Source organism: Corvus moneduloides, chromosome 2 (assembly GCF_009650955.1).
Source record: "Corvus moneduloides isolate bCorMon1 chromosome 2, bCorMon1.pri, whole genome shotgun sequence".
In the NCBI taxonomy this organism is placed as follows: Eukaryota; Metazoa; Chordata; class Aves; order Passeriformes; family Corvidae; genus Corvus; species Corvus moneduloides.
Window position 1 is genome coordinate 81,465,203 of NC_045477.1, and position 26,048 is coordinate 81,491,250.

The 26,048-nt window shown below is 40.2% G+C and overlaps 1 protein-coding gene across 1 annotated transcript in view; it reads left to right on the forward strand.

Moving 5' to 3' along the window:
* The first annotated feature begins 3,158 nt into the window (after window positions 1–3,158).
* Window positions 3,159–26,048, forward strand: part of IPO5 (importin 5) — a 45,393-nt gene continuing 22,503 nt past the window's right edge. Inside the window, exons 1-9 of the mRNA XM_032100077.1 lie at window positions 3,159–3,305; window positions 8,376–8,456; window positions 13,979–14,171; window positions 14,674–14,776; window positions 15,007–15,103; window positions 16,112–16,216; window positions 19,444–19,566; window positions 19,653–19,773; window positions 23,188–23,275. Coding sequence (XP_031955968.1) covers window positions 3,222–3,305; window positions 8,376–8,456; window positions 13,979–14,171; window positions 14,674–14,776; window positions 15,007–15,103; window positions 16,112–16,216; window positions 19,444–19,566; window positions 19,653–19,773; window positions 23,188–23,275 — 995 coding nt within the window. The 5' untranslated portion in view covers window positions 3,159–3,221. The remainder of the gene's footprint in view (window positions 3,306–8,375; window positions 8,457–13,978; window positions 14,172–14,673; window positions 14,777–15,006; window positions 15,104–16,111; window positions 16,217–19,443; window positions 19,567–19,652; window positions 19,774–23,187; window positions 23,276–26,048) is intronic.

Here is a 26,048-nt window from a genome sequence, read left to right on the forward strand (position 1 = left end):
AATAAAATTTCATTGCATAAACTACAGTTCAACACACTTCTCAGGCCTTAACCGTTTAGAAGAGGTCAAGGTAATCCTTCTGATTTTGGCTATCATATTTTCTCCTGTCTTTTTTTGTTGTTGTTGTTGTTTCTTCGAACAGACTGCAGCAATCGGGCAATATCCAGCAACACCAACATTGCCGCTGGCTGCTTTGTGGCTGTATCTATTTGAGCTCTCCTCAGATACTTGTTCAAACCATCTTTAGTACTGATACCTGCTTCTTTAGCATAGTTTCTGGCTGCTTCCCACATTTCAGCTTCAAACTTGTCCCAAGTGAGAACAAGCACCTGATGTGGAGACTCTCTGATCACGTGGCATTACTGACAATTTTGTTTGCTTAGGAATCTTTCCAGTATCTTAACTGCTTTTTACCTAGGTGAAGTTTTTAATCTACTTTCCCCAAACTGTCAGGATTTGAAGTGGAAGAGCACTGATCTGCTGAGTTTACCAGCAAATTCTTCTCCACCCAGTATAGATGCTCCCCTCTATGCTTTGAATACCAGGGTGAAATGTATTCAAATGTATTCCTAGAGCATTACACTACTAAGTTTATTGATCATTACACACACAGGAACACAAACACACATACATGCACACGTAGAGAGACACTCTGGCTTGGCTTGCTCTAATGAACTGCATCAGGTTGTTCCTGCCTTCCCTGCTTTCCCCTTCCAAGGGAGCTCTAATGGAATCTGATGTTCATCACTGGTACTCCAAAGATAATTTGGCAACCGTTTTTCAGGTCTTACGCAAATTTCATATGCTTCGCTGTTTCTCAAAGACAACTAGACAGTTTTTATATAACAACCCACTCCCTGCATCTACAGATGTGAAAACCAGCAGGAGTAAGAAAACAATTTTCCATATCCTGTGGTTTACATTCTCTCCCCAACCCCAATCAGATGTTGTATTCTTTAGCTAACAATTCTACTACAGATTTATGGTGAAATCACCATTAACACAAGCTAGGATGAAAGCAAATACATTTATTTGTTTATGCATGGAAAGCAGACAGCGATGTTACTGAAGTTCATACAAACCAGTTTACAGGTGATAAAAAGGCAGGAAAACAATGTCTATTTCAAGAAGATATCCAAAAGGCCCTCCAGAACCTGTGACAAGCTGTACACACCTAATCCACATAGCTGAATTCTGAGGACATTTACAGGAGTGCACTTCACACTAGAAAGCATGGTTGCTTTTATATTTCATCTTCACTTACAGCCCTTCTGAGTTTTCAGTCAGCTTAAAATCATTCTCTAACCCTGCCTGCAATTCTTTCTTGATGCAGTCGTTTCCTTCCTTCCTTCCTTCCTTCCTTCCTTCCTTCCTTCCTTCCTTCCTTCCTTCCTTCCTTCCTTCCTTCCGAATTCCTTCCTTCCTTCCGAATTCCTTCCTTCCGAATTCCTTCCTTCCTTCCGAATTCCTTCCGAATTCCTTCCGAATTCCTTCCGAATTCCTTCCTTCCTTCCGAATTCCTTCCGAATTCCTTCCTTCCTTCCGAATTCCTTCTGAATTCCTTCCTTCCTTCCGAATTCCTTCCTTCCATCTATCTTTTCTCCACCAGATCACTGGCTGACTCCTCCTGCTTTTAAAGCATCAGCATTCCCTGGGCACAGCCGAGGCACAGCAGAAGGTGGTACCTGACCCGGCCAGCCACTGCCCTGCGGCTGCACTCCGAACAGCTGGGTGGTGCACCTCAAACAGCCGGCTGGTGCACATCGAGGCACAGAGCCCTCCACCAATGAGCTGGGCAATGCTCAAAGCCTCCCACCACACACATCATGAACCTGTGATAAGCTCCTGTGACCAAAGGGAATACTAATTAAGTTTTATTCAATCAAATACAAGCTCGATGGATTGGAGGGATGAGCAGACAAGACCTTCTGAAATTCAACAAGGGCAAATGCAAGGTCCTGCAGCTGGGGAAGAATAACCCCCTGCACCAGCACAGGCAGAGGGCTGATCCGTTGGAAAACAGCTCTGCAAAGAAGGACCTGGTGGTTCTGGTGGACAGCAAGCTGTCCATGAGCTAGCAGTGCCCTTGTGGCCAGGAAGGCCAATGGTATCCTGGGGTGCATCAGGAAGAGCATTGACAGCAGGTCGAGGCAGGTGGTCCTGCCCCTCTGCCTAATGCTGGTGAGGCCATATCTGGAGTGCTGTGTCCAGGTCTGGGCTCCTCAATACAAGAAAGACAGGAACTCCTGGAGCAGGTCCAGCAGAGCAGGATGAGGGAACTGGAGCAACTCTCTTACAAGGAAAGACTGAGGGAGTTGGGCTTTCTTGGTCTCAAGAAGAGATGGCTGAGAGGGGCCTCATTAACGTGTATCACTATATGAAGGGAGGGTGCCAAGACGATGGAGCCAGGCTCTTCTCGGTGGTGCTGAGCAATGGAACAGGAGACAACGGGCAAATACTGATACACAGGAATTTCCACATAACATGATGGTGAACTTCTTTACTGTGCAAGTGACTGAGTGCTGGAACAGACTGCCCAGAAAGGTTGTGGATTCTCTCTCACTGGAAATATTCAAGAACTGTATGTATGCAATCCAGTGCCATGTGATCTAGGACGACCCTGCTTGAGCAGAGAGCTTGGACCAGATATCCCCGTGGTCCCTGCCAACCTGACCCGTTCTGTGTTTCAGCGACTCCGTGTGGCGGGACAGCAGCACGACGTCACCGAGCGCCAGGAGGCGACGCCCCGTGATCTCCCGCGCTTTCCGTCCCGTCCCGTCCCGTCCCGTCCCGTCCCGTCCCGTCCCTCCCCTCCCCTCCCCCCCCCACCCGGCCCGGCCCGGCCCCAGCTCCGAGTCCCGGCGCGACCCCTCCCTGCCCGCACCGCCCGACTGCCGCTCCGGCCAATCCCGCCGCGGCTGCCCGCACGGCCCGCCAATCAGAGCGCTCCGCCGCCCCTGCCTCCCGCCCCCTGCGCGGCGGCGCACCAATGACACGCGAGGAGGCGAACCCCCATTGGGGGTCGGTTGAGCCGCCGCTCCCCGCTGCCCGCCTCGCCCCGAGCCGCCGGGACGTCAAAGGGAGGCAGGGCCAATCGGGGGCGAGGCTCCGTGCGCCGCAGCCAATGGGAGCGCGGCTGGCGCTGCGGCCCCGCCCCTTGTTCCCCCGCCGGCGGCGCGGCCGGCGCTCCCCCTTCCTCCCTCTCCTTCCCTCTCGCAGCAATGGCGGCGACGGAGCAGGAGCAGTTCTACGCCCTCCTCGGCAACCTGCTCAGCCCGGACAATGCGGTCCGCAAGCAGGCCGAGGTAACGGGGCCGCCGCGTCAGCGGCCGCCGAGACGGCCTGTCAGACCCGCCGGGCCTCGCTGGAGGGAGGGAGGGAGGAAGGAAGGGAGGGGGGCAGGGAGGCGGCGGGGCCGGCCGAGCCCCACGTGTGAGCAGCGGCACCAGCTGCCGCCGGGGCGGCCCGGGCCTTCCCCCGGTCTGCGCGGCGGGGCCGGGCGGTGGCGGCCGTTTTGCCTGGCGGGCGCAGGGCCCGCGCCGGCCCTTGGCCCGTGAGGGCGCGAAGGGTCCCGTTACTCCCCTCGGCGCCCGCCCCGGCGTGTCCGGCACCGCTCTCTCCCCTTGCCCGCCTCGAGACCGCCCCCCCGGGGCCGTGTGGGACAGTCCCCAGGGGCTGCTTGTCCCTGTTGCCCATGGCTGGCTCCGCCTGAGCCGCCTGGCGTGACGGAGCGCGGCCCCGGCCCCTCCGCGCAGGGGTGGGGGGGGGCACAAGCCGATGGCGGCAGTAGCGTGTAGGGGGGCCGGCTCTCAGTGGCTCGGGAGCGGAGGCGTTTCCCGAAGGAGGTCAGAGCGGGTGCCTGGCGCGATGGAAGTGCTCTTGTGTGCGCTCCCGAAGCGCCCCTTGCAGGGGCTCCGTGCCCCCGCCCCAACTTGGCCGGCAGGAGCGGGACTGAGGTCCTTCTCTGTTGCCGCCCAGTAGTTTGGTTTTTTAACTTTTCGGAACGGCCGCGTCTGTATTCAAGTGTTTCGTCAGCTAAGAAGTATTTCACCCAAAAGAAGTGTTTTCAATATGCTGAGTCTCTCTTGTTATCAGCAAAAAGTTTTCAGACGTGTTGTTTCAGCTGAAATTCTTTGTGGCGGCTAAGCCACGTTAATTCTTTCTCTCTGTCATGCTTAAGGCTCCATTGTCAAGCCTGGTGGGGAATCTCTCCCGTTGAATTAAATACCAGCGTCTAGGTTTAGCATGAATTCCCGCTGCATGGCTGCATCGGGTCTTTTATCGCTCTCATCACTCCAGCGGTCAGCAGAGTTCAGCACATTGTTTGGTGAAGAATAAAAAGCATTATTCCTGATGCTGCAGTGAAATTCCTCAAATATGAATCGAGAGTGGGAAGGAGAGGAGACATAAATTTTTAGAAAGCTAGTGAAGTTCGGTATTGATAACTACATTTTCTAGAGAGTCAGCAGGAATTTTTCCCACATTCCTGAACAGAGAGCTGCAATGGAGGCCATTCTCTGGGAACTGAATTTCTTGCTCTTCTCAACTGCTTACATATAACCTAAAAACATCTCTAAAAACATTTTGAACTTTATTGGAATGATATCAAAGCAAGTTCATAGCGCAGCTATGTTGTAATGCCTATGAAATAAAACATTGGATAAAAACACTGAAACACAGATTCTTACAACTGGCGTATTTTGTCAGCAACTTGCTTGAAACTGAGTTGTTTTTAATCTTCATAGATACATATGCACTATAGTCAATCAGAAAAAGAAACCTTAATTGATACCCAATCTTTTCTGTTAGTCTGTTAGTTTCCTATAAAAATACAAGGAGTAGTATAACTTTTTACTTATTGAATAGCACTGAATTTGGTATTAGTTTCTGCATATTTCCAAGGTGTGCTGCAAATACTTTTACGGTTTAGGATCATTCAGAGTAGAAGGGTCCTCAGGAGGTCTGTGGTGCTCAAAGCAGTGTCAGCTATCAGGTCAGATCAGGTCACTTGGGGCTTTGTCCTGCTGACTCTTGAAAACCTCTAAGAATGGAGACTGCACAAGCTCTTTGAGTTACTCACTCCTGCTTGACTGTCCTCATTAGGACAGAGAGATCTGAACCTCTACCAGTCTGAACCTCATTTTTTCAATTTATGCCTGTTGTCTCATTATTTTCTACCATGCATGGCTGTGAAGAACCCCCCCTTAGTCTTCATGGTGGATTAATGAACTTTTACGTAGAAACACAAATATATCTCTACAGTGCAGCTAGACGGACTTAAGTTGTCTATTTATTGAAGTAAGATTTCTTTGGATAAAAGTATTGCATAGCCTTTAAAATACTTGCTTCCTAAAATCATACAGGACTCATACTTGGTTTTAAACATTAGCATAGTCCAGTCAGTTCTTCAAAGTGTACTTACTGTTGGAAGGTAGTATTGAAAACATAAAGGATTCAAATAACTGCAGGTAAATTGAATAGCAGGTTTTCATTTGTATCCAGTGAAAACCAGTCAGAATGAGAAATGGATAGACAGGGAACTAAGCAGACTCAGGGTATTTCAGATAGGTTTGGTCATTGAAATAAGAATGAGGAGTGTTCAGTTGAAGACTGAACTCGATGGAGATGAAGAGTCATATACTGTTTGGGAGGATTGTAGTAAAAGCTGTTAAAACAAAAGGATGAAGAAGAAAGCCTGATGATTCCAAACTCATGTTATGTGTGTGGATCTATATGTGTATAATCTGCTCTTGTGAGACCCCCACCTGAGTACTGTGTCCACCTCTGTGGCCCCTAACACAAGAAGGACGTGGACCTGTTGGAGTGGGTCCAGAGGAGGGTCGCAAAGATGGTTGGAGGGACTGAACAGCTCTCCTGTGAAAGACAGGCTGAGACAGTTGAGGTTGTTCAGCCTGGAGAAGACTGGAGAGACCTTAGAGCAGCCTTCCAGTACCTAAAGGGGACCTGCAAGAAGGGTGGGAGAGGGGCTTTTGCAAGGGCATGTAGAGATAGGACAAGGAGCAATGGCTTTAAACTTAAGGAGGGCAGGTTTAGCTTAGATAAACGGAGTTAATTTGTCACTGTGAGGATGATAAGGCACTGGAACAGGCTGCCCAGAGAAGCTGTAATGTCCCATTCTTGGAAGTATTTAAGTCTAGGTTGGCTGGGGCTTTGAGCAACCTGGTCTAGTGGAAGGTATCCCTGCCTGTGGCAGAGGGTTTAGAACTAGATGATCTTTAAGGTCCCTTCCAACCCAAAACATTCTGTGATTATGTATATGAACTAGCATGCTCTTAACTTAACCTGTCTAGTTGATTGCAATCTGGTTGGTTCATTTTACCATCCGTCCTGTAATGTTGTCTGTTGACTATGAAAGCCTGTCTTCCTCTTACTCATGTGTCTATCTTCTAATAGAGAAACTTTTATTTACTTTATTTGGGTGATTTTATGCTCTTTTTTAAAGTGCATTTCTCAGGTTTGGGAGAACATGAGTAGTAAGTGTAGATAATAGGCATTTTCTTGCCTGTGTTATGAAAGTTGGTCATGGTGTGTGAGAAATTTGTACTTCTGTATAAGGTCACTGGGGAAATAACTGTAAACTTAAAGAATACAGTAAGATGTAGCAGAATCCAGGTACATAGTTAGGGTGTGGGCAAGACTGGTAGTAAGATAGGTAGGGCCTGCAAAGAAGACTGCCACCAGCTCAGAGGGAAGCTTCTGTGTTTGGTCATGTATTCCTCGTGCCCCTTTGCTTTAGCATCCTCTGAATTGAGTTTACTGAATTGACAGTTATACCATTGAACAACTGCTTAGGTTGCTGCCATTTTTAGTGAGTTAAACAACACAAAATAGAATTTTATGGTTACCAGAATTGACATGAGGGAAGCCAGCTTTTACTGTGGTTCAGCTCTCTGTGAAAGCATAACTTCAAGTCCATGATGGGCTTGGGTTTAGGGAACCTTCATGGTTTTGTATTATTTTTCGTATTTGTAGATAATAGTGCAATATAAATATATATGTTCATGGAAGAGATTAACCTGAGAAGACTTTCTATTCTGACCCTAAACCTCATTTAATTTTGCAGTCTCCATGAAATGATTAGATTAAATGCAGGGATTCATTGGGGATTCAGAGTCTCATTGACGGTGAGTGTATATTGGCAACTAGAGAGAATATGAAATGAAGATTGACTTTGTGAAGAAGGCCTACTAGGAAGCAGGTACAGCAAGGGGAGGAAGATGATGTCTAATATTAAATGCAAAACTACCTTATTGAAAATAGCAGGTATCCTGTCAAGGTGTGTAAGAGTTTGTTAGAGTATTGGAAGTAGCTGCTGCAGTGTTGCAAATGAGAAGTAAGCAGGCAGAGAACTGATGGAGGTGAGCCTGAGCTTTGCAGAGTAGACTCATTCCTCGAGTTCAGGATGGGATAATGAATATTTGGAAAGGGTGAAGAAATTCTTCTTCAAGACTGTCCACAAAAAGTAACTCAAAGTTAATAAGTATAGAACTATTGCTGAATGTTATGAGGTGTTGCTATTTAGCTTGTAATTCTTCTGCTCCTACCTACATAGGTTTAGTATATTTTAAAAAAAGCATTTAGAGTTTCACAATGCTCGCATATACCGTGTTTTGGATAGCAAAAGTTGTTTTCACTCTAGTTTCTAAGTAACAAGGTAATTTTAAAAGGAGTAATGAATAAAATGCGTGCCAGAAGCATGTAAGACAACATAACTGAACTTTTCATTAAACTTTTCATTTTTTTAAGAGGGTTTTCCTAAGGAGGAGACTAAATAGCCTCTCCTTCTGAAATTCAGAAAGTTTAAAAATAAATTCAGGTGTTTAAAAATAAGATGTTCTTATTCAAAATGTGTGGTTGAGATGTGTGGCTGCCACATAACATTGTAGAAGGTACAAAAAGGTTCAAAACCAGAGCTGATCAAATTTTTGGACTATGCATTTGTCTGTGATTATTCACCTGTTGGCCACAGCTTGGTCTCAGGCTTCCAAAATTTTTAATTCTTTGATATGATAAAAGCTATGATGGATTCCCAGTAGGATATGTTTGCTGTATGTTGTATTTCTATGAGTTTATGTTCTATTCATATTTTGTAACTAATCTCCTAAGTGGCAAGTCATGCATATGTAGATCATTCCAATATGACAGATCTTACCAGATAACTAAGATTTTACTCATAATTTTAAAATAGGTCATAAATTTTTATTTTGATAGGTTTAATTTTTTTTTCTGCTATGTTATTTTTTTTAGATTGGATGGATACTGATGTTTTTTTAAAAGGAAAGTCAATTCATACTAGTGCTTAACACATGCTTTCCAATAAATGTTTATAATAAGCTGCATCTCTTTTTATGCAGGAGACCTACGAGACTATTCCAGGCCCATCAAAGATCACTTACCTCCTGCAGGCAATCAGGAACAATGCTACTCCCGAGGAGGTATGGCTCAATAACCTTGGATTTGTGCAGATTTTCAGGGCGACTTGGAGAAGGGGGGAAGAAATCAGTGTTGATCATTTTGGGATAAATGAGCAAGTTTGGCGTTAACTAAAGTATCTTAATTTACTGCACATTTGTTGAGGGATCACTCATCTTCTCATCTTGTTGCCTAATTCACTAGCTGAGACTTTTTAGTGTAGGATATTTAGTTTTTTGTAAGCAACTGCTTGGATCTCCATTGTTTTCTGTTGTGTGCTTTGTTTAATGAATGTTATTTTTCATTAAATGTGTAGCTAGTATGTGACTTACTGTCATGTTTCTTCAAGTTACAGTTGAGAAATTATTTCCATTTGGGGTCCTGTGCCTAAACATGTTAAACTTGTGTGTTGTCTGAAACTTAAAGTGCTTCTTAGGTCGTCTAGCAGTATTCTAGAGTGAGTGGAGAGCAGTCTGAGCATTATACATATTTTTTAATCTGGGCATAAAGTAAGTGTGCCTTTTAGTTGCTCCTTGGTTTTGTAAAGGCTCACAACTTTAGCAATCAGTTAAAAGTACTTACTGGTAAAACTATTATTCACTTGGATAAGCAGTGAAGAACTACTAAGCTTTCAAGATATTACAAATTTTAGAGTCACTTAAAAGTAAAAATGTTTTACTTTTTCAGGTTTTCAGATTTAAAGTTTTACTGAGCATTGGAAGGACGTAGCATATAGAATTCCTGAGTAATATTCTTAGAGCCTAAGTGTGCTGTTTCTCTATAGATAACAATTTCTCCTGGTAGACTGTATTCAATTTAGAGTTAGTTGCCATTTGTGCTTTTTAATGCTAAGAAAGTATCAGCTTACCCATACTGATGCTTATCGATCTACAAAGTTGTGTTCTTCTGTCAGAAATCTTCAATATTGTACTAGCACCTCGTTGCATAAGAGGTATCTAGTTTTCCTTTCTGCCCCTCTGAGATGTTGCAAATGATAGAAAAGTGTAGATCAGTGTTATTACAAAGTGTAAATAAATAGTTTTTCCATGTGTTTGCTGATTTTATTCCCTTTACATCAGCTAAGGAAATAACCCAGTGTAAAACGCAGGAATCTTGCCAATGACTTGGATTCCAACTTGCAAAGTACACAAAAAACTTTTCACCTATAGAAGTTACTCTTGCCAAAGACATCAAAGGCTAACATTTGTAGAATAACTTGACATTTATCTCCACCAATGGATTAATCAGAGAAAGGTTTAAATGTTAGCTCTTAACATAAGTAAACATTAGGTGCTGGACTCAAAAAATCCTGATTAATAAAACTTGCAAGCACCCTCTCTTCCCTGTAAATCCAAGTACTTAGTAGCCTAATTAGAGCTTAAGTGAAGTAATTCCCGTGCTCAATCTAAACACTGCATATAAACATGCTGGGAAACATTCTGTGCATATTTAATATGGTGCTGGTATCACAGGTAATTTCTCCATATGTTTTATATGGATCCAAATGCTGAGCAGAGTATTGCGTGTCACCAGTGGATAGAGCTTTGGGCCTGGTACGCGTTCTCTGAGCACATTGAATGTACCAGCACCGCCAAACACAGGATGCTGGAAGGAGCTTCAGAACTTTAAATATCCCTTGTCCAGGCTATGTGAAAGCTCGATTCAGATCCCTCTTCATCCCGAAGCCTCTGTATTGCTTTACCTCCTTGCTGGAAAACTAGGCTGAAGAAAATACTCCATCCTGTTTGCGTGAGTTGGGTGTCTGTGTTGTAGAGAGTACAAGATTTGTAGGACTATTCAGACAGCAGCTGGGGAAATCCTGGCTCTGCAAGCCAGTAGTTTTGGCATTTAAGTAGAAAAACAGGGATGCAGATCGTGCTCCCAGTACCCTTTGCATTTGACATAGAAAACACCATTAAACTAGATTAGGAATAACTCTTTTAACTAACTGTATAACAGGTTTTCTCCTAACCAGATGCCTAAAGTATGGAGTCACCTTTTTCCTCTGTTCTTATTTCATCCTTTCCTAATAGCAAAGCAACGCTGTTCACAGAAGTGCAGGGAAGCATCTGACTGAGCAGTTAGAACACTTCTGTGCCCGGTAATGTGCTAGTTTGTATACCTCAGTCTGAGGAGGGGCTTGGACCCAGGTCCTTACTTCCTGTCTCACTGTTACAAAGTTAGGACTCTGCTTTCTATGCAACTGCATTTTAAAAGACTGTACAGAAAGGTGATCTATATTCACAGTTTATTTGACTTGTTTTATTCCTAGGACTTGTCTTAGATGTTAGAAGCTGTTACTTTGCATAAATCTTTGAGAGGAGCGGAAGTTCTGCATTTTCTCCTGCATTTATTTCTTCTTGGTTATCTCTGGATTGGCAGGTTTTGATTGTGTCCTAATTTACAGATGACTGATAAAATAACAAATGCTCTGTAAAACTGTTTCTGCTGTATTCATAGTCTTCTTGGAGGGCCCTGACCTCTCCCCCACCTCTGCCCGTATTGTCACATGAAGGGATGCATTTCTTAGTTTGAAGACTGCTGTTGTGGACAGCTTCCTGATCAGCTTTTGGGAAAGAAGGCAGCCTAAGGATGCACCACAGTTCTGCCTTTGGGTTGTCTGTGGACCTTGGGCACTCTGTGCTTTGAATTCCACATAGGACTAGCTCCCATAATGACATTGTGCAAGTCCATCTTTGGATCATGTCCTAAATGTTCTTTACTTCCATCCCTGCATGTTTTCTTCCTTGAGGACTTGAAAGGAACAGTGAAACAAAAGTAAAATTCACCGTGACAGTGCTACACAGGCTAGTCAGACCTTTTCTTACGAAGTTTGTAGGGTTATGTGGATGCTTTGAATACCGGTGAAGAGCATGGTGTCCCAGATTGCTGTTCATAATTCTGCTGCTGCCCTGTTTAGCAAATTCGTTTTCTTCTTGTGCCTTGGTTCCATCATCCCTAAACTACTAAAACATTTTTAACACCCTGCAAATTCTACTAATAAGAAGCAATATGTTGAAATTTGAGTATTATGACTAGTTTTTATATTAATAACTTTGACACCTCAGTTGCATGTGAGCCTCTCAGTAATTCAGACATGCAGAAGACCCAATGCTGGGAAAAATGTGCTCTTTTTATGCTTCATTGGTAGCTGGAATTTCTTCTTTGGGATGTATGCTTTATATTGTTCCTCTCCTCATTAAAAGCTATTGCCACTAAATTGCAGGATCTTAAAATGCTTGTTTGAGTAAATATCTTGAAATACTTAAGCATAAAAGAACCTTTGGGGTGTATGAAAAATACATATATTCTTTCTTAGAGTAGAAGAAACAGCCCAGGAGGTGCCATTAATTCAGCCATGTTTGTCATAATTAAATTGACAATGATAGTTTTCATATGTAACTGAATATCTGTTGAGGAAAATATGCCAATTTTTTATTATTAGAAGTCAGATGCTCATTTGTCACTGCTTCAAACACTTGACTTTGCTTTAGGGATTTCAGGGATTGTTTTTTTACTAAGCTAGTAACTATAACCAGGAGATAATTCATGTGCTGATCTTGTGTCTTTTTGTATGCCTTGCTACTTGTGTTTTTACTTTGCAATCAGTCTGTTTATTTTAAATTCTTCAGAGTGTGAAATTCTTGTTTTTGTAAAGCATGTAGTCTCAACCTCTATTCCCTGTCTGTCCACCTATTATTACTTCATGAAAGAATATAGTACAATGCGAGTTCAGTCATTATCTGATGTCAGGAAATATGTACTGAAGCGCAATGCCTTGAGTAAGGGAAGACATAACACCAGAGTTTGTGCTGCGTTTAGTCCCAGTAAACTTGCTCCCCACTCAAGGCATTTCTATGTAAGTTTACCATACTAATGAGGAAAAATTTAATCTTTCCCAATGTTGGTGCTCCAAGGGATGGGAGAAGCAAAGATACCATTATATTGCCGTACCATTAAGTTTTTGGACACACTGTTAGTGAGATTCCCACAGGCAGTGAGGAAAGAATGTCCTTCCAAACTCATGTTCCTGGTGTGACAGCCTATTGGTAGAGAATCTTGGCTTCTGATGGAACTACAGCACAGGTGAGCACTGTGACTGTTCACCTGCTGCCTTCCTTAGATCTACTAGGGAAGAGCTAATCCTACATATGTGGTGGCCTTAGTCCATGCTGGAGATGGTGAGGAGGAGATAAGGAATGATCAAGAGTTGCGTCCAGTTCTACACCTTTCCTTCTGCTGGTACTGAGACACTTTGTGTGTGCTACTCTTTAGCTGTACAGAAGAGAGCTGGGTAGATTAGAAAAAGACACAGTGAGTCTGGAGACTGTAGAACATAAGAATAGTATCTTGGGTGATGTTCTAGCAATACCTGATATTTACAGGATATGTTAGAAGTTGACACTTTGCAGCAGTTTGTGTTTCACATCTATAGGTTATGCTGTAATAATATAATTGAGAAATTGGAATTGATTACTTTTGCTGCTCATTGAATGTTTTTGAATTTCAAAGGCTTATAAATGAAACTGTTTGTCATTCAAGTGCACATTAAATAAGAATACCTTACAAAAAAAATTGAGTTTGGATTATTTTTTGTGAGAATTTACCACACGTAAGGTTTTGTTACATTTGTTAAACTTCACAAGTTTCAGTGGTGATTTTTAGTTACTGTGTGTCCTTAAAGAAATACTAGTTGGTGAACATTCTATTAAGTTATTCAGAGTGCTTCGTGTTCTTTTTGCCTTTAGTGTATGTGTTGCTCTATTAATTTTGAATTATTAAGCAATGTTTTTTGCTTCTAGTTCATGTACAATTGTAAATAATACAGATATGTAAATGATACTGTTGTAGAATAGGTGTATGAATACAGGAAACAAGATTTTAATATGTGGTATTGAGGTTCCTATGCTTACGTTCAAGTTTGAAGAAAAAAGTTTCATCCTAGGGCTGCAAAACTCTGAAAGCTTTGTTTTGATTTTGATTTGGGGTTTTTTTTGCATATGTGGCTTTTTTATTGTTCAGAGAAGAGTTTTATTTGCCAAATTCTAACTGTAGGTTCCTGAATCTAGCTTTAAATTTAGTTGTTTGAGAAAGTGAAGGAGGGTTTACAGGTTAATTATCTGACAAAGTTGTCCCAATAAGTCACTTTTTAATCCAAAAAAACCTATCTGGATTATAATGACCTCATTAGACCATTTAAAATAGAAAGAATGCATGCTTTAAAGATGTTTCAATAATACAGCTGAGTCCTTAACTTGCCACAAAATATGTCTGAGGTTCAGCTGTAGAAAAATCCTAAATACCTCTGTACTATGGTTATTTATTTGAAAAGCTGTAATTGTCAGAAACATGGTTGTTAGCTTACATTTCTTTAGTATGGGTTTTTTTTGTTACGATAATTGTCATCTATTGCTTGAGAAGTATTCCATTCACCAAAGAAGTGTACACAATGGAAGTGTCATTTGGAAGCATGATGTCAGTGTTCCCTTGTAGGAGCGTGATTATCGTATCAAACACTTCAACACACATACTTCTCCTTCAACAGGCTCGGCAGATGGCAGCTGTCCTTCTGCGCCGCCTGTTGTCATCTGCATTTGAAGAAGTTTATCCAGCTCTGTCACCTGAGGATCAGACATCGGTCAAAAGTGAATTGCTGCTCTTCATCCAGTTAGAAGTACAGTCCACTATGAGAAAGAAAATATGTGACATAGTTGCTGAATTGGCCAGGAATTTAATAGGTAATTTATTTATATAAGTTGATATAGTGGTAACACGTTTGTGTATTGATAGTAGTTGTATTTGTATCTCTTGTTGTCTAGTCCGGCTGAGGTGTTTGCACATGATGTGCTAACTGATTCCATGGCTTGTAATAGAACCTAATATTTGTTCACATTATCCTTAACCAGATAAAAATAAGATTCTTAAACTCTGCTTTTTAAATTGCTCAAGTTTAGGTGAAATTGTATTAAGGTTACAAACCCAGTTTTGTGTCAGTTGTCATAAATTATGCAGAACATTGCATCAGTTTCTTTTTTTGAGTGCTGCTATATAGCAGCAAATAGAGATCATCTTCTATAGTGTTTTTAGATTGAACATTTCACAATATTTTACCTTGTGACTTAGGCATGTCTTCAGGGTCTTTTAAATTAATTTCAGTAGTGATGACTGGTTTTCCTGCACAGTTGAGATCTCACCACTCTGAAGTTTGCTTATCCTAAAACTTGGTTGTATTTAATGTAGATGAAGATGGCAACAACCAGTGGCCAGAAGTTCTGAAATTCTTATTTGACTCTGTCAGCTCTCAAAATGTGGGATTGCGCGAGGCTGCTCTACATATTTTCTGGTAAGCTACTTTTTTGTAGGATAGCAAAATCATGTCTGAAAATATAAGAAAAACTGTTACAACTTAATTAACTAGCAATCATATTTATTTCATTTATTTTGTTGTATTGTGGCTTACTTAACTCTAACATGTATAGTTACAATCTGTAACTTAAACAATGGATAAGTTTGACATAGTAGTTTAACCTTAACTTGTGTGAAGTTTTATTAATGTTTTGTTCTTATCCTTAGGAATTTTCCTGGAATTTTTGGGAATCAGCAGCAGCACTATTTGGACGTCATTAAGAGAATGCTGGTTCAGTGTATGCAAGATCAGGAGCACCCCTCAGTAAGACCTTTATGTTCTTTTGGGTTTTTAATACATTCTGAGCATAGGAACTCAGTGCAGTAGTCTCAAACATGAAGGTTAAACCATAGATTTCAGCCAGAGAATTGCATTACCTGAAACTGATGTACATACAGAGTTTTGACTATGCCTGCAGCAAAGCAAAAGGCTCAGACCCTTTCATGGTCCTAAAGCTGACTGTCTGCTCATATCTGTGTTGCTTAGGCCCAGATTCTTCCCTAGTTATGCTAGGAGAAACCCAGTTGCAGTGGCCCCAAGCAGAGGGTTTTAGCCAGCAGCATTGAGGAGTCAGAAACTCCTTGTTAAATTCTCTTTTCTGGCCTTTGTGTTTATAAGTCTGTAGTGTCTCTACATACAGTATCTGTACATGGTATGTCTCAAAATTCTGAATATACGACAGCTTCTTGAACTGTTCATGCATGTTTTGCTCTAAGGGTGTGTAAGCCAGCCTTTCTTTTTTGGAAGGCTTCAAATTAATTGATTTGTGCAGAGAATTGTACTTTGAAAATGTTTCTCTTGTTGTGGAAAATGCTGGGCAAGGATAGGAAGCCCTGCTGTGGTATATGGGTTCAGTTTGCTGCTCCCCCGTGGATTATTTTTTCTGACCTTTGAAAGTCAACTGAGTAACATTTTCTAAAGTACCACAAGTCATGCCTTTAAAGAAGCATGTCTTAAACACTTAGATCACTCTTCTTGAAAAATGAGACTGACACTTGCATGCAGATTTGAAGTTTTGATGGAAGTTGAAAACAATAGGGTTTTTTTCCTGTTTTCTTTCCATAAATGAAAACCACCAAAACAAAAACTAGGGAATACTTGCCAGCTCATAATATGATAAACTTTTTGTATTGTAGACAGCATAGATGCTGATGGTCTTCATTATCACTTTACCATAATTTGAAGTAAAATGTAAAATCCCATGTTGAAAACTAACAAAAGCATGTTTTAGTACTAGTTCCTCACATTTCTTTCTCCAATCGTGTCTTCTAGATCAAGACTTTGTCTGCTAGAGCTGCAGCTGCCTTTGTGCTTGCTAATGAGCTCAATGCTCCCCTTCTTAAACATTTTGCAGACTTGCTACCTGGAATCTTGCAGGTAAGCAACCAAACAAGTAACACTTAATGTGTCGTTACTGTCTGTATTGACTGTACCAAATGTAAATTATTGGTCTGCAAATTCGTGAATTTTTGCTGAGACCTGAATTAACTGAGCCTGTTAGCCAGACAGTCGCCAGCGAGATAAAGGGGAGACTAATAAGGAATTTTGCAAACAGAGGATAATTGATAGGGTTTTAAGGAAAATAGCTCAGTGCTGATTAACTTACGCAGTGTTACAGAGACAAATGAGTTAAAATTCTTTGTAAGGTATATAGGTCAAAATCATACAGCTTTTAAATTAACCATGGTATTGAAATACAGTTTAAATACAGGCTACCCTGAGATTTGACGTAATCTGTAATTGGGGAATTCATGGACCTGTGATATCCTGTATCTCTTCAATTTAGAGGAAAACAGAATTATTCTGAACATAGATTCTCAGACTGAGAAAGAGAGTCTGTAGAAATGATCTTTATTGTTTGATTAATTAGGAAATTGCAAATAAAATGCCATTTTAAGCTTCATATAATTTCTGAGGCTGGATTAGATCTCTTAGATGGATGAATTTCAGCAGAAGTTGAAATTCTAGTGTAAGAATTTTGCAGAGAAGCCTATTATAAACCAAACCAGAGACAGGAATGGTTTGAGCTCTGAAGGATAACAATTTCACAGTACACTTCCCTTTCTATGTCGAGAAACAGTGGAAGCAACTAAGTACCTATGATAACAGAGGATGTGAACTTCTGATGATTTTAAATTAGGCTAAATTTACATTAAAGACAGACTTCTCACTACAGTCAGAACAGCAGGTTCCTGTTGACAGTGTGAACTGTAAACTGCGTCTGCTTTGTGGCAAGCTGAAGAAAAATTGTGCCAAATCTACTGGTGTCTGCAACTGATGGAATTCTGCTTGATCTTAAATGGAAACTGAGAGGAATTTATTCAAATCATCTGAACTTGAAAATGGGCTATTCTAGTGCGTATAAGTTAAGTGCTTTGATATTGAGGTCTTTATTTGGTGGTTAGTCCCTGTCTGTGCCTTTGTCAGTAACAATTTTGTTTAAAAGTTGTAACTGCCTGAGAGGACCTTGGCTACACAGTACTGTGTAAGTGTGGGCGAGGCAGGGTTTGGGGTGGTCATGCCATTTGTCTTGATGTTTGGCACTTAAATAATGTGTGGGTTTTAAATTTTGGGCTAATAGCCCACTCTGTGTGCTATAACTTTCAGTGCTACTGTTAGACTATTTAGACACCATAAAAACACATGCACTCAGCTTGCTTTTTCAAGCTTTATTTTGCAAATATAGAGCACAGAGCTGTGTTAAGAAATCTGTCTTTTTGAAGTACTTACTCCAGGAAAAACTAGATTTTCTGGCTGTGGTAACACAAGAAGGGTATGAAGATCCGAATTTATAAATAGGAATGTGTTAGAATAGTGGTGAGTGACCTTTGGAGACAGTTGGATGCTTTTTTTGTTGCTGTTGAAATTAATTTTGTTGAAATACTGACGCAGTAAAAAAGCTAAAAATAAAATTCTGACTTGGCATATCAGTTCTTTCAATACAAGATCTATAATAGTTATGCTGGAAGTTGAACTTCTAAAACTTTTTTAAAACTGACAGTTGAAACTTTTACCCAAAGCTTTATCCTACACTGGAGGTAAAAGCAGATAGAACTTTACTGACTTCCCTGGATGTTGTTTGATACTACAGGAAAGTGCCTCTGCCTTTTAGGGCTCACTTTTCACTTTGAGCTGCTTTCTTCAGAAAACCAGTCTTGCTTTAAAAAATTGTCAGAGCTGCAGTGGGTATAAAATACAGTTTTGCAGAAACTTCCAGTAAATATTACATTATCCTTTGAGAGAATCAGAGGATGTGGTAGCTATTAGACCAAAAGGCCCTAACCGTGACAGATTTTTTTTTTTTCCAGATTTTTCCAGAAAATTTCTGGTACTAGAAGATGCTGCTTCTGTATTGAAAGTGTGGGTTATATAAGTGCCGTTATCAAAAATGTTGAATTCTAGCCTTAAATATTAAAAATCATTCAGTTACTCACTTCAAAAAATGTTTCAACATTAGGAAGGCATAAAATACCTTGCTAATGAAAATTCCTTTCAAAACCCCAGAAGTGTGTCTAAAGACTTTTTTCTTTGGAGCCTTGTTTACTTCTAGATTCTAACACCATTGAGTAACTGTGTTCTGTTTTGGCACTAAAATATCACTCTGATCAGTTAAAAGTAAGTTTTAAATTACTTTTCAGAATATGGATGTGGGTTAGGAAAGATGGTTGCAAAAAGCTTGACTTCTTTTTCTCTTTTCCATGTCCTGTGACTGAAAGCTGAAAGGTCTGCTCTAATTTGGTGCCTCTGGAGGGATGTCTGGAAAAAACCTCTTTAATCTTGTGATTCCTGGTGCCTATAAGCATAGGCTATTCAAAACTTTTCTTACGTAACAGGCAAAAGAGGAGTTAGGCTCATTTTCCTTCTTCTGGCCAGAGTTACTTTCTTTTAAATGGATTTTGAAGTTGTTCTTGTCAGAACTCGGTGGTTTTGCATGTTGGAGCCTCTGATGTGTGACCTTAATTCCTTCTGAGTGTCTGCAGTGTTAGATTTGAACATTGTGAGCCATAACGTAGTTGTAGAAAACTTGTCGTTTTGGATGCTGCATGGTATCCTGTTATGGATTTATGCACACAGGTCACTGTAGCAGGGTCTGACTCTAGGATCCTGCTTAAAGCCAGAGTGAAGGCTTCCAGTTAATTGTATCCTGTTAGTTCTCAGGTTACAGCTTGAGCTGGTGCCTTCAGAGAGGGACCCCTATCCCAATTCATGCCTCTCAATTGTACATGTGCCCGGATGGCCCAGTCCCCAGCCATTTATTTCTGGTTGGTGGTCTCTTGGTTTCTTGCTGGTTTTCACTGTTGCAGGGCTGATCTTCTGATTAAGTTACTTCATTCTTTTGGAATTGTCTGCTTGATTCTTATCTTCTTCATTCTGCTTGTATATGCTGGAATCAGCTAGTTCATTGTTAGAAGCATTAGTTTTAACAAAAAGTTTACTCTGGTCAGTTCTTGTGGCCTAAGGCTTTGGCTACTTATCTACTAATGCTAAATGAAGCTGTTCAGAGAAACAACAATACAATTAATGAAATTCCTTCTATAACACTGGTCGTATTCATAATGTTGTTTGTTTTTATTTAATCTTATCTCCATCTTACCTTTTTATAGGCTCTAAATGATTCCTGCTACCAAAATGATGATTCTGTTCTGAAATCCCTTGTAGAAATTGCAGATTCTGTTCCTAAGTATTTACGACCACATTTAGAAGCTACTTTGCAGCTAACTCTGAAGGTAAAGCTAGGAATGTTTTTCAAGAATCACTTTTTCCACCCCAAAACTTCTATTATAACCATTTACTCTAATCTTTTGGGTTGTAGTTGTGTGCAGATGCCAGTCTCAGTAACATGCAGCGTCAGTTGGCGCTTGAAGTAATTGTGGCCTTGTCAGAAACTGCTGCTGCTATGCTGAGGAGGCATACAAATATTATTGCACAAGCCAGTAAGTATTTTCCTCATTTTCTTTCTTGAAACAGTTATCCTTTACAGTATTAAATTGACTTTGCAGTTGGTCAGTGGCAAAACCACATCTAACTGAGAGTTTGCTGGTGCTGGTAACTTACAACAACTCAATTTAATGTCACCTAATGGAGTAACCCCCTTCCTATTATGACTCTTCAGAAATTAAGCTGTGCCTATGCAGCACCAAAAATTTGAATAAAAATACAGTGGACTCTTACTATTAGATGTTTCCAAGGAAAACACTACTTGAATGCTTTTCTGCTGGCTTTGGAAAATTTTACTGTGACAAAAAAAAAGGCATTTAGTTCTGAAGTTCTATGTTTGAAGTTCGGTATGTAGGCCAGATACTCTGTGCCGCTGGCAAGCGAAGACTGAAGGAATTCAGCATGCATGTTGAGCATCAATGTTGAGTTAAAGCTGTGAATTAAAAAATCAGATGCTGGTATAAATACATAGAAATAATCTAATTAGTCTATTTAACATGCAGATGGTAAAGTCTTTGAAGAAGCACTTTTTAAATCATGCATTATTATTTGAAATGCTAAAAATAAATGTCTTCTGGGCAGCCCCAGCATCAGTGCTGTTTGCACTGGTGTTTCTCTGCCTTTTAAACCTTTTGTGTGACTAGATCAGGGCACTGGCACAGCAGTGTAGCCTGCTTTTCCCTCCCTGTTACACTTGGGTTTGTCTAAATTCTTGCTTGTTTTCTGACACTTGCATAGAAGGCAATTTTTTTTGTGTGCGCTCAGGCTGAGGAAGGTTGTATAGACGCCACTAAAATTATAAAACTTCTGTTGGAAAATGCTGTAAACTGGATCTGCTTGGCTTAAGTGTTTAAAATATTGACAAGAGGTTTTGTTTGCTAGTACAATAGTTTTTTGAAGAAGAGGTTCTTTTAGAGCATATTTTGAAATCTGTAAATTTTCAGAACACTCTATTTTCACTCCATCCTGTAGCTTGTTGGAATTATTAACACTTGACACTTGCTGACCCCACATCATTACAAGCTTCTTACTTGGTCAGAAGAGAAGTACCTCTTACTTCTTTAGAATGTATTCCTATTATTGGGTTGCTAGTTGCTGCCTAGGAATGAAATACTTCTATTAAGATAAAGCACTGTATGGGAATGAATTGTAATTTCATTTGCAATTCATTCTGAAATTAGTCTTATTAATGTATCATTAAGGAGAAAAACATTTATTTTGCAGAGCTAGTAAAGCAGTTGTGTTCAGGGAATGATAAAAAGGTAGCAAAAGAGGGTTGCTTTTGTCTTGGCTCTGTGTCTTAGTTTAAAAGGTTTTCTGTTTTCATTCAACTGAGAAGTTGCTAGATCACTTGATACGCCCAACTAAAACTGGGACTTAAGCAAAATTATCATCTTGTGCTGGTTTTACTGCGCACAATGCTGGTCTAGGAGTGTGTGTCCTGTGTGCCAGTTAGCTGCTCAGGAATCCACTTTAAGATTTCCCTTCTTGAGCTCACAGGATTGCAGAGCGTTTTATTGCTCTGATAAAGAAGCAGGCTTAGTGGGCTTATGCTTAACTTGTTTATAAGTTAATTAAATGTTGAGGGCTTCTTGGGACAATTTTGAAATTTCTATGGACACTCTACATTTTTTAAAAAACTTTTTGTGAAACTACTCTTACTGACAAACACACTCACATAAAACATCAAGAAGAAACAAGACATTGTAGGTTCTAGATACAATTATGGCCAGAGCACATTGGATGAGAATTTGCTCCCAACCTTGTTTGTTAGTAGCAACAAACACTAATGTGACTTTTTGGAACCGCATAGCATTTATGTCAGATGATGCTTATCTTCCATATTCCATAGGTGTTGTGACAATACATGATTCTCATGTGTGTGCTTATGCGTGTCTGTGTCAAACTTCTCGACTGTAATACTTTGGCGTTTTATTGATGTCTAATAAGTGTATATAAAATTCTAACACGTGGGCATCATGGTAGAGAGATCATAGTGTCCGTTATCTTGATAGTATATAAAAGCCCTCTGGAGGTTTTTGCAGATGTAGAATATTCTCTGCCTGAAAATACAGAAACACACCAAGCAAATAAATCCATAATTTGATCTTTTCTTGATACTTGCCCTACAATGCTGTCAGTGAGCAATATTTTTTTAATGTCGTCAGTTGACCAGAAGTTTCTGATCTGTCCAGCTGTGTGGTGGTGAGTTTGCTTAGGGTGTTGCCTCTGTGGTAGACTACAATAGTTTGGGTATACTGTGAAATTCAGCAGTTGCAGTATACTTGATCAGTTCCAGTAAGTCTCATTAACAGCATGGACAGTTACTGGATGCCTACTAGTTTTTCAGGTAGGTTGCTGTAAAGGGCAGTTAGCTGTGATGGCTGTCTTCAAGATGTGTGGTAGGCTGTCCTAAAAAAGATTGTTAAAGGTGGAAAGCTGAGTATTTGACTGAAACCTTTTGTTTCCAGGTCAAAGTGAAACATTGTTGCATAAATGAAACTAAATTCAAGCAACTGCTCTGAGCAATTGGTGTGTAATACAAAGTAAAGAAGTGCTTCAGAGCGCCTTACTGTGCTTTGAAAGTGCAAGGTGGGCTTTTCACCCCTTGTGCTTCTGAAGGGCACAGGAACTGGCATACTTAATTAGAGCACTGTGCTCCTTCCTCCTGTGAGAACTCGTCAAAATAGGTGATGTTTATTGCATAGTAGTTTAATGCTGTGATAGAGATTTTGTAATAGTCTCTATAAAGACTTAGAATGAGAAGAATGGACAGAATCAATCTACAGAAGTAGGAGTAAAAAACTGGTGGATTATAATGTGCTAGATAATGTTCATGATACAAAAGCAAAATTTGCATTAGGTGGAAAAAAGGAAATCTCAAATCCTAGACCAAGGCCTCACTGTAAGAGAAAAGCTTTATGGTAAGTGACCACTGTACATATAGCTAGCAAAATATATTTCGTTAATAAAACTAAGAGTTCTGTAGTATTCTTTCATAATTGATAGTCTCTTTCATTAGTAAATGTTAAAAGGATGATGTCAAAGTTTCAGAAAAATTAAGGAAGTATATCAGAGTTCTTAAGGCATATAATACTGTTTTTAACTCTTTCAAAAACGTAGACTTTACTAAGGAATTTGCTTTTTGTAATTGTCATGATTTACAAAAAAAATTTGTGTCTTGATAAGTTACACAAGATTTTTGTACTCTCAATTTGAATGTTCTGGAAATACTTTTCTGGCAATCAATTCTGAATTATTGGCTGATGCAGTTAGACAGACTTGGCCATCTGCTACAGGAAGAAGCTATATTTTTCTTCAAAAATTTTTGAAAGGAGAAAACTTAAAATTCATGCTTGTTATTTGAGAATATTTTAAGAGATAAGACTGAGTTTAAAACTTTTTTTCAGTTCCTCAGATGTTAGCAATGATGGTTGACTTGGAAGAAGATGAAGATTGGGCAAATGCAGATGAGCTTGCAGATGATGATTTTGACAGGTAATTATGAAACCAGTTGTTTCAATATATTATCAAGGCTGTGGCTAAAGGCATATTTAAACTGCAGAATGCAAATGCCTGTGGTGCATTACTTTTTCTTTATTCAAATAACTATTGTAATTTTGTTTCTTCAGTCATGAGCAGTTTATATGTAGGTTACTTAGGTAATGTTCAGCAAGGAAGTAAATTATTTCAGTTTTCGTATTTACTGTAATTAGACAATATGTCTAATGCATGTCCCTTCTCTGCTGTTTTGTACTACTGTAGCTTTCCAAAGCCTTTAGCTTTTGTTTTTTCTGTTATTTATATTACTCACTTCAGAAGTCAGTGCCTCCTAATCCTCTAAATTGAGGGCTAATCCTGAAATTAGCTGGAAGCCAAGTTGAAGCATATTGACCTGTTTGATAATCTACAACCAATCTCTTGGTATTTCTCTGTATCTATGCCCTTGAAAATGCATTGTTTTAGAAGAAAGATGACTTTGGAAAGATATCATCATGCATGGCAGAATTCCTTGTTGGATTTCACTTAGTTCAAAAATACTCCTTGGTGTGGCTATCAATAGCTTATCTTGTTCTGTGTTAGGCAAGAAAGATCTCAAGATGTCCAGTCATTTGGATTTGCTTATTCCTGCATGCTTTGTAGCTTGCTCCGACTTTTTACTGGAATAGTGGTTTGTGTACAGCATCCTGTTACATTTGCTCTTGTCCAGCTACTGTTAGAGTGAAGTAGAAGAAAGCAGAAATAGGTGTAGGAGGTAACAATCTCCACACTTCCATAAAGACATGGATGCTCATTTACCAGTCTAGACACTTCTTAGACATACCTGGCTTATCCGGACTCAGATGTAATTAGTGTTTTGAGACAGTTTATCTCAGAACACTTAGAGATCTTCACAGGAAAATAGACAATAGAAGAGATGTTGGTTTACCCTGAGCTGTAGAGCAACTTCTAATAGATAGCAGGCATGTAAAGCCACCTGTAGAACTGATGCATAGGAACTTATGGAATAATCCGTTTAATCTTTGCCTTATTTGAAATAATTTTTTTAGTTCTCTTTGCTTATGAAATTGAAAGTGAGCTGTCTTTTTCTCTTCCTCACATAGTAGACCATACCCAATTAATCTGTTTCCTCAGTGTTGAAATTTTGCTATACAGGTGTCAGACACCACCAGTACATTCAGGTTTGTTAAGTATTTGAATCTTTTCAGTCAGTAAAATTTCAAGGGGAAATAGAATATTAAAGTTCAAATCCTTATCAGGCCTTTCAGGGTGTGGAAATTTATTCAGATGGCTTGCTTTAGGCAGCTTACTAAGTATGCTGAATCATCCACTTAAGGCATGCCATTTTCTCTTTATTGTCAGCAGAGTAACTCTGTCCTTCTAAATACTAAGCTAAGCTGCCTAAGGATTTTGTAATGACAATTTTCCTTTTCTTTGTTAGAAGTCACAAGTAGAGTGAGCACAGATCAGAAAACAAGTTATGCTCTACAACCTTAGTCTGAAGAAGAAATATAGCTCCTTTGGCCCTTGGAGTAATAGGAGAGCTTGAGGCTTAGACACAAATTACTGGGCATGAGCTGGTCTCTGCTGATCCTGTGTATGAGGGCAGTTTTTCTTTCACCAGGGTCACTCCTAGTGCTTCTATGTGCTTCCCATTGTTGAAGCTCACCTTTGTGGACAGCTCAGTGGCTGATGTGCATGCTAACGTCTCCTGGTGCTTGAGTCTTTGTAGCTTCATAAGAAGACTGAAATTGTTGTGCAGTCCCAGGAACAGGACAATGATCATCAGGCTGCGCCCTAATTAGGGTGTGTTCGGATCTGATTAAGGGGGATATGAGTCAGCCTACACAAAAGCAGCAGGGAATACTTTAGCATTTCCAGTTTTTTGTTGCTCCAACTTCATAAAGGAGTGCAATTCTAAAGGAGGAAAAGGTTAATCCGACTTCCTCTTTTCTTGGCAAAAGCCTTGCAAACATTACAGGGAGATGTGTGGTCATTTTTCTGAGATAAACTGTCTTTATTTCTTGAAACTGAATGTGTGAATTAATGGTGGGAAGAAAGAGCTCAGGGAATGGAGTTTCAGATGAAAGCTGCTATTAACTTTAGTGAGTTTGCTCCAGTTTAGTGCTATATACTCCATTGTCCTGCTGGTGATGTGTCTGTTTATTTGAACATGACTAATCTGAGGAACTAATACAATACTGTCAATATCTTTTCACAATCACCTTTGTCCACAACATGTGAATTTCTAGATTATTTATGGTTTGTGATGTGATTTGGGGACTCAAGCATAGTAATTTGAAGACCTGTTTCTGACCCAGCTGACTGAAATTTTAAAGAAGAGGGAGATTGTTCCCTTTTTGAACAATTACTCAGCTTTTTCATCATCATGGGTGTCTAGGATGGACTGTAATAACCTTGAGTTATTACACTGCCAGCTGTACCCAGACTGTAACAGTAGTTATCTGTATCCTGGAAACTTTGTTGCTTTTCTGTAGGGAATAATTCCATTGGGTGGAACAAATCACTTTGCACAGATAACGTTTGGCTATTCTGAGTTCTGTAACTGGCCAAGAGTCACAAATTCCGCAGCTGAACTGGGTGTTTTCTGCCTGAGTCATTGACAGAAGACCGTGCTACTGAGTACAACCATACAAGAAAGGTCTCTTGTGTGCCAGAGTTTGAATTCTGCTGGTTCACCTGAATCATAGCAAGTCTGAACTGGTTTATGTTCTCATGACAAAAAGGTGATGGCCAGTATTATTGTTTC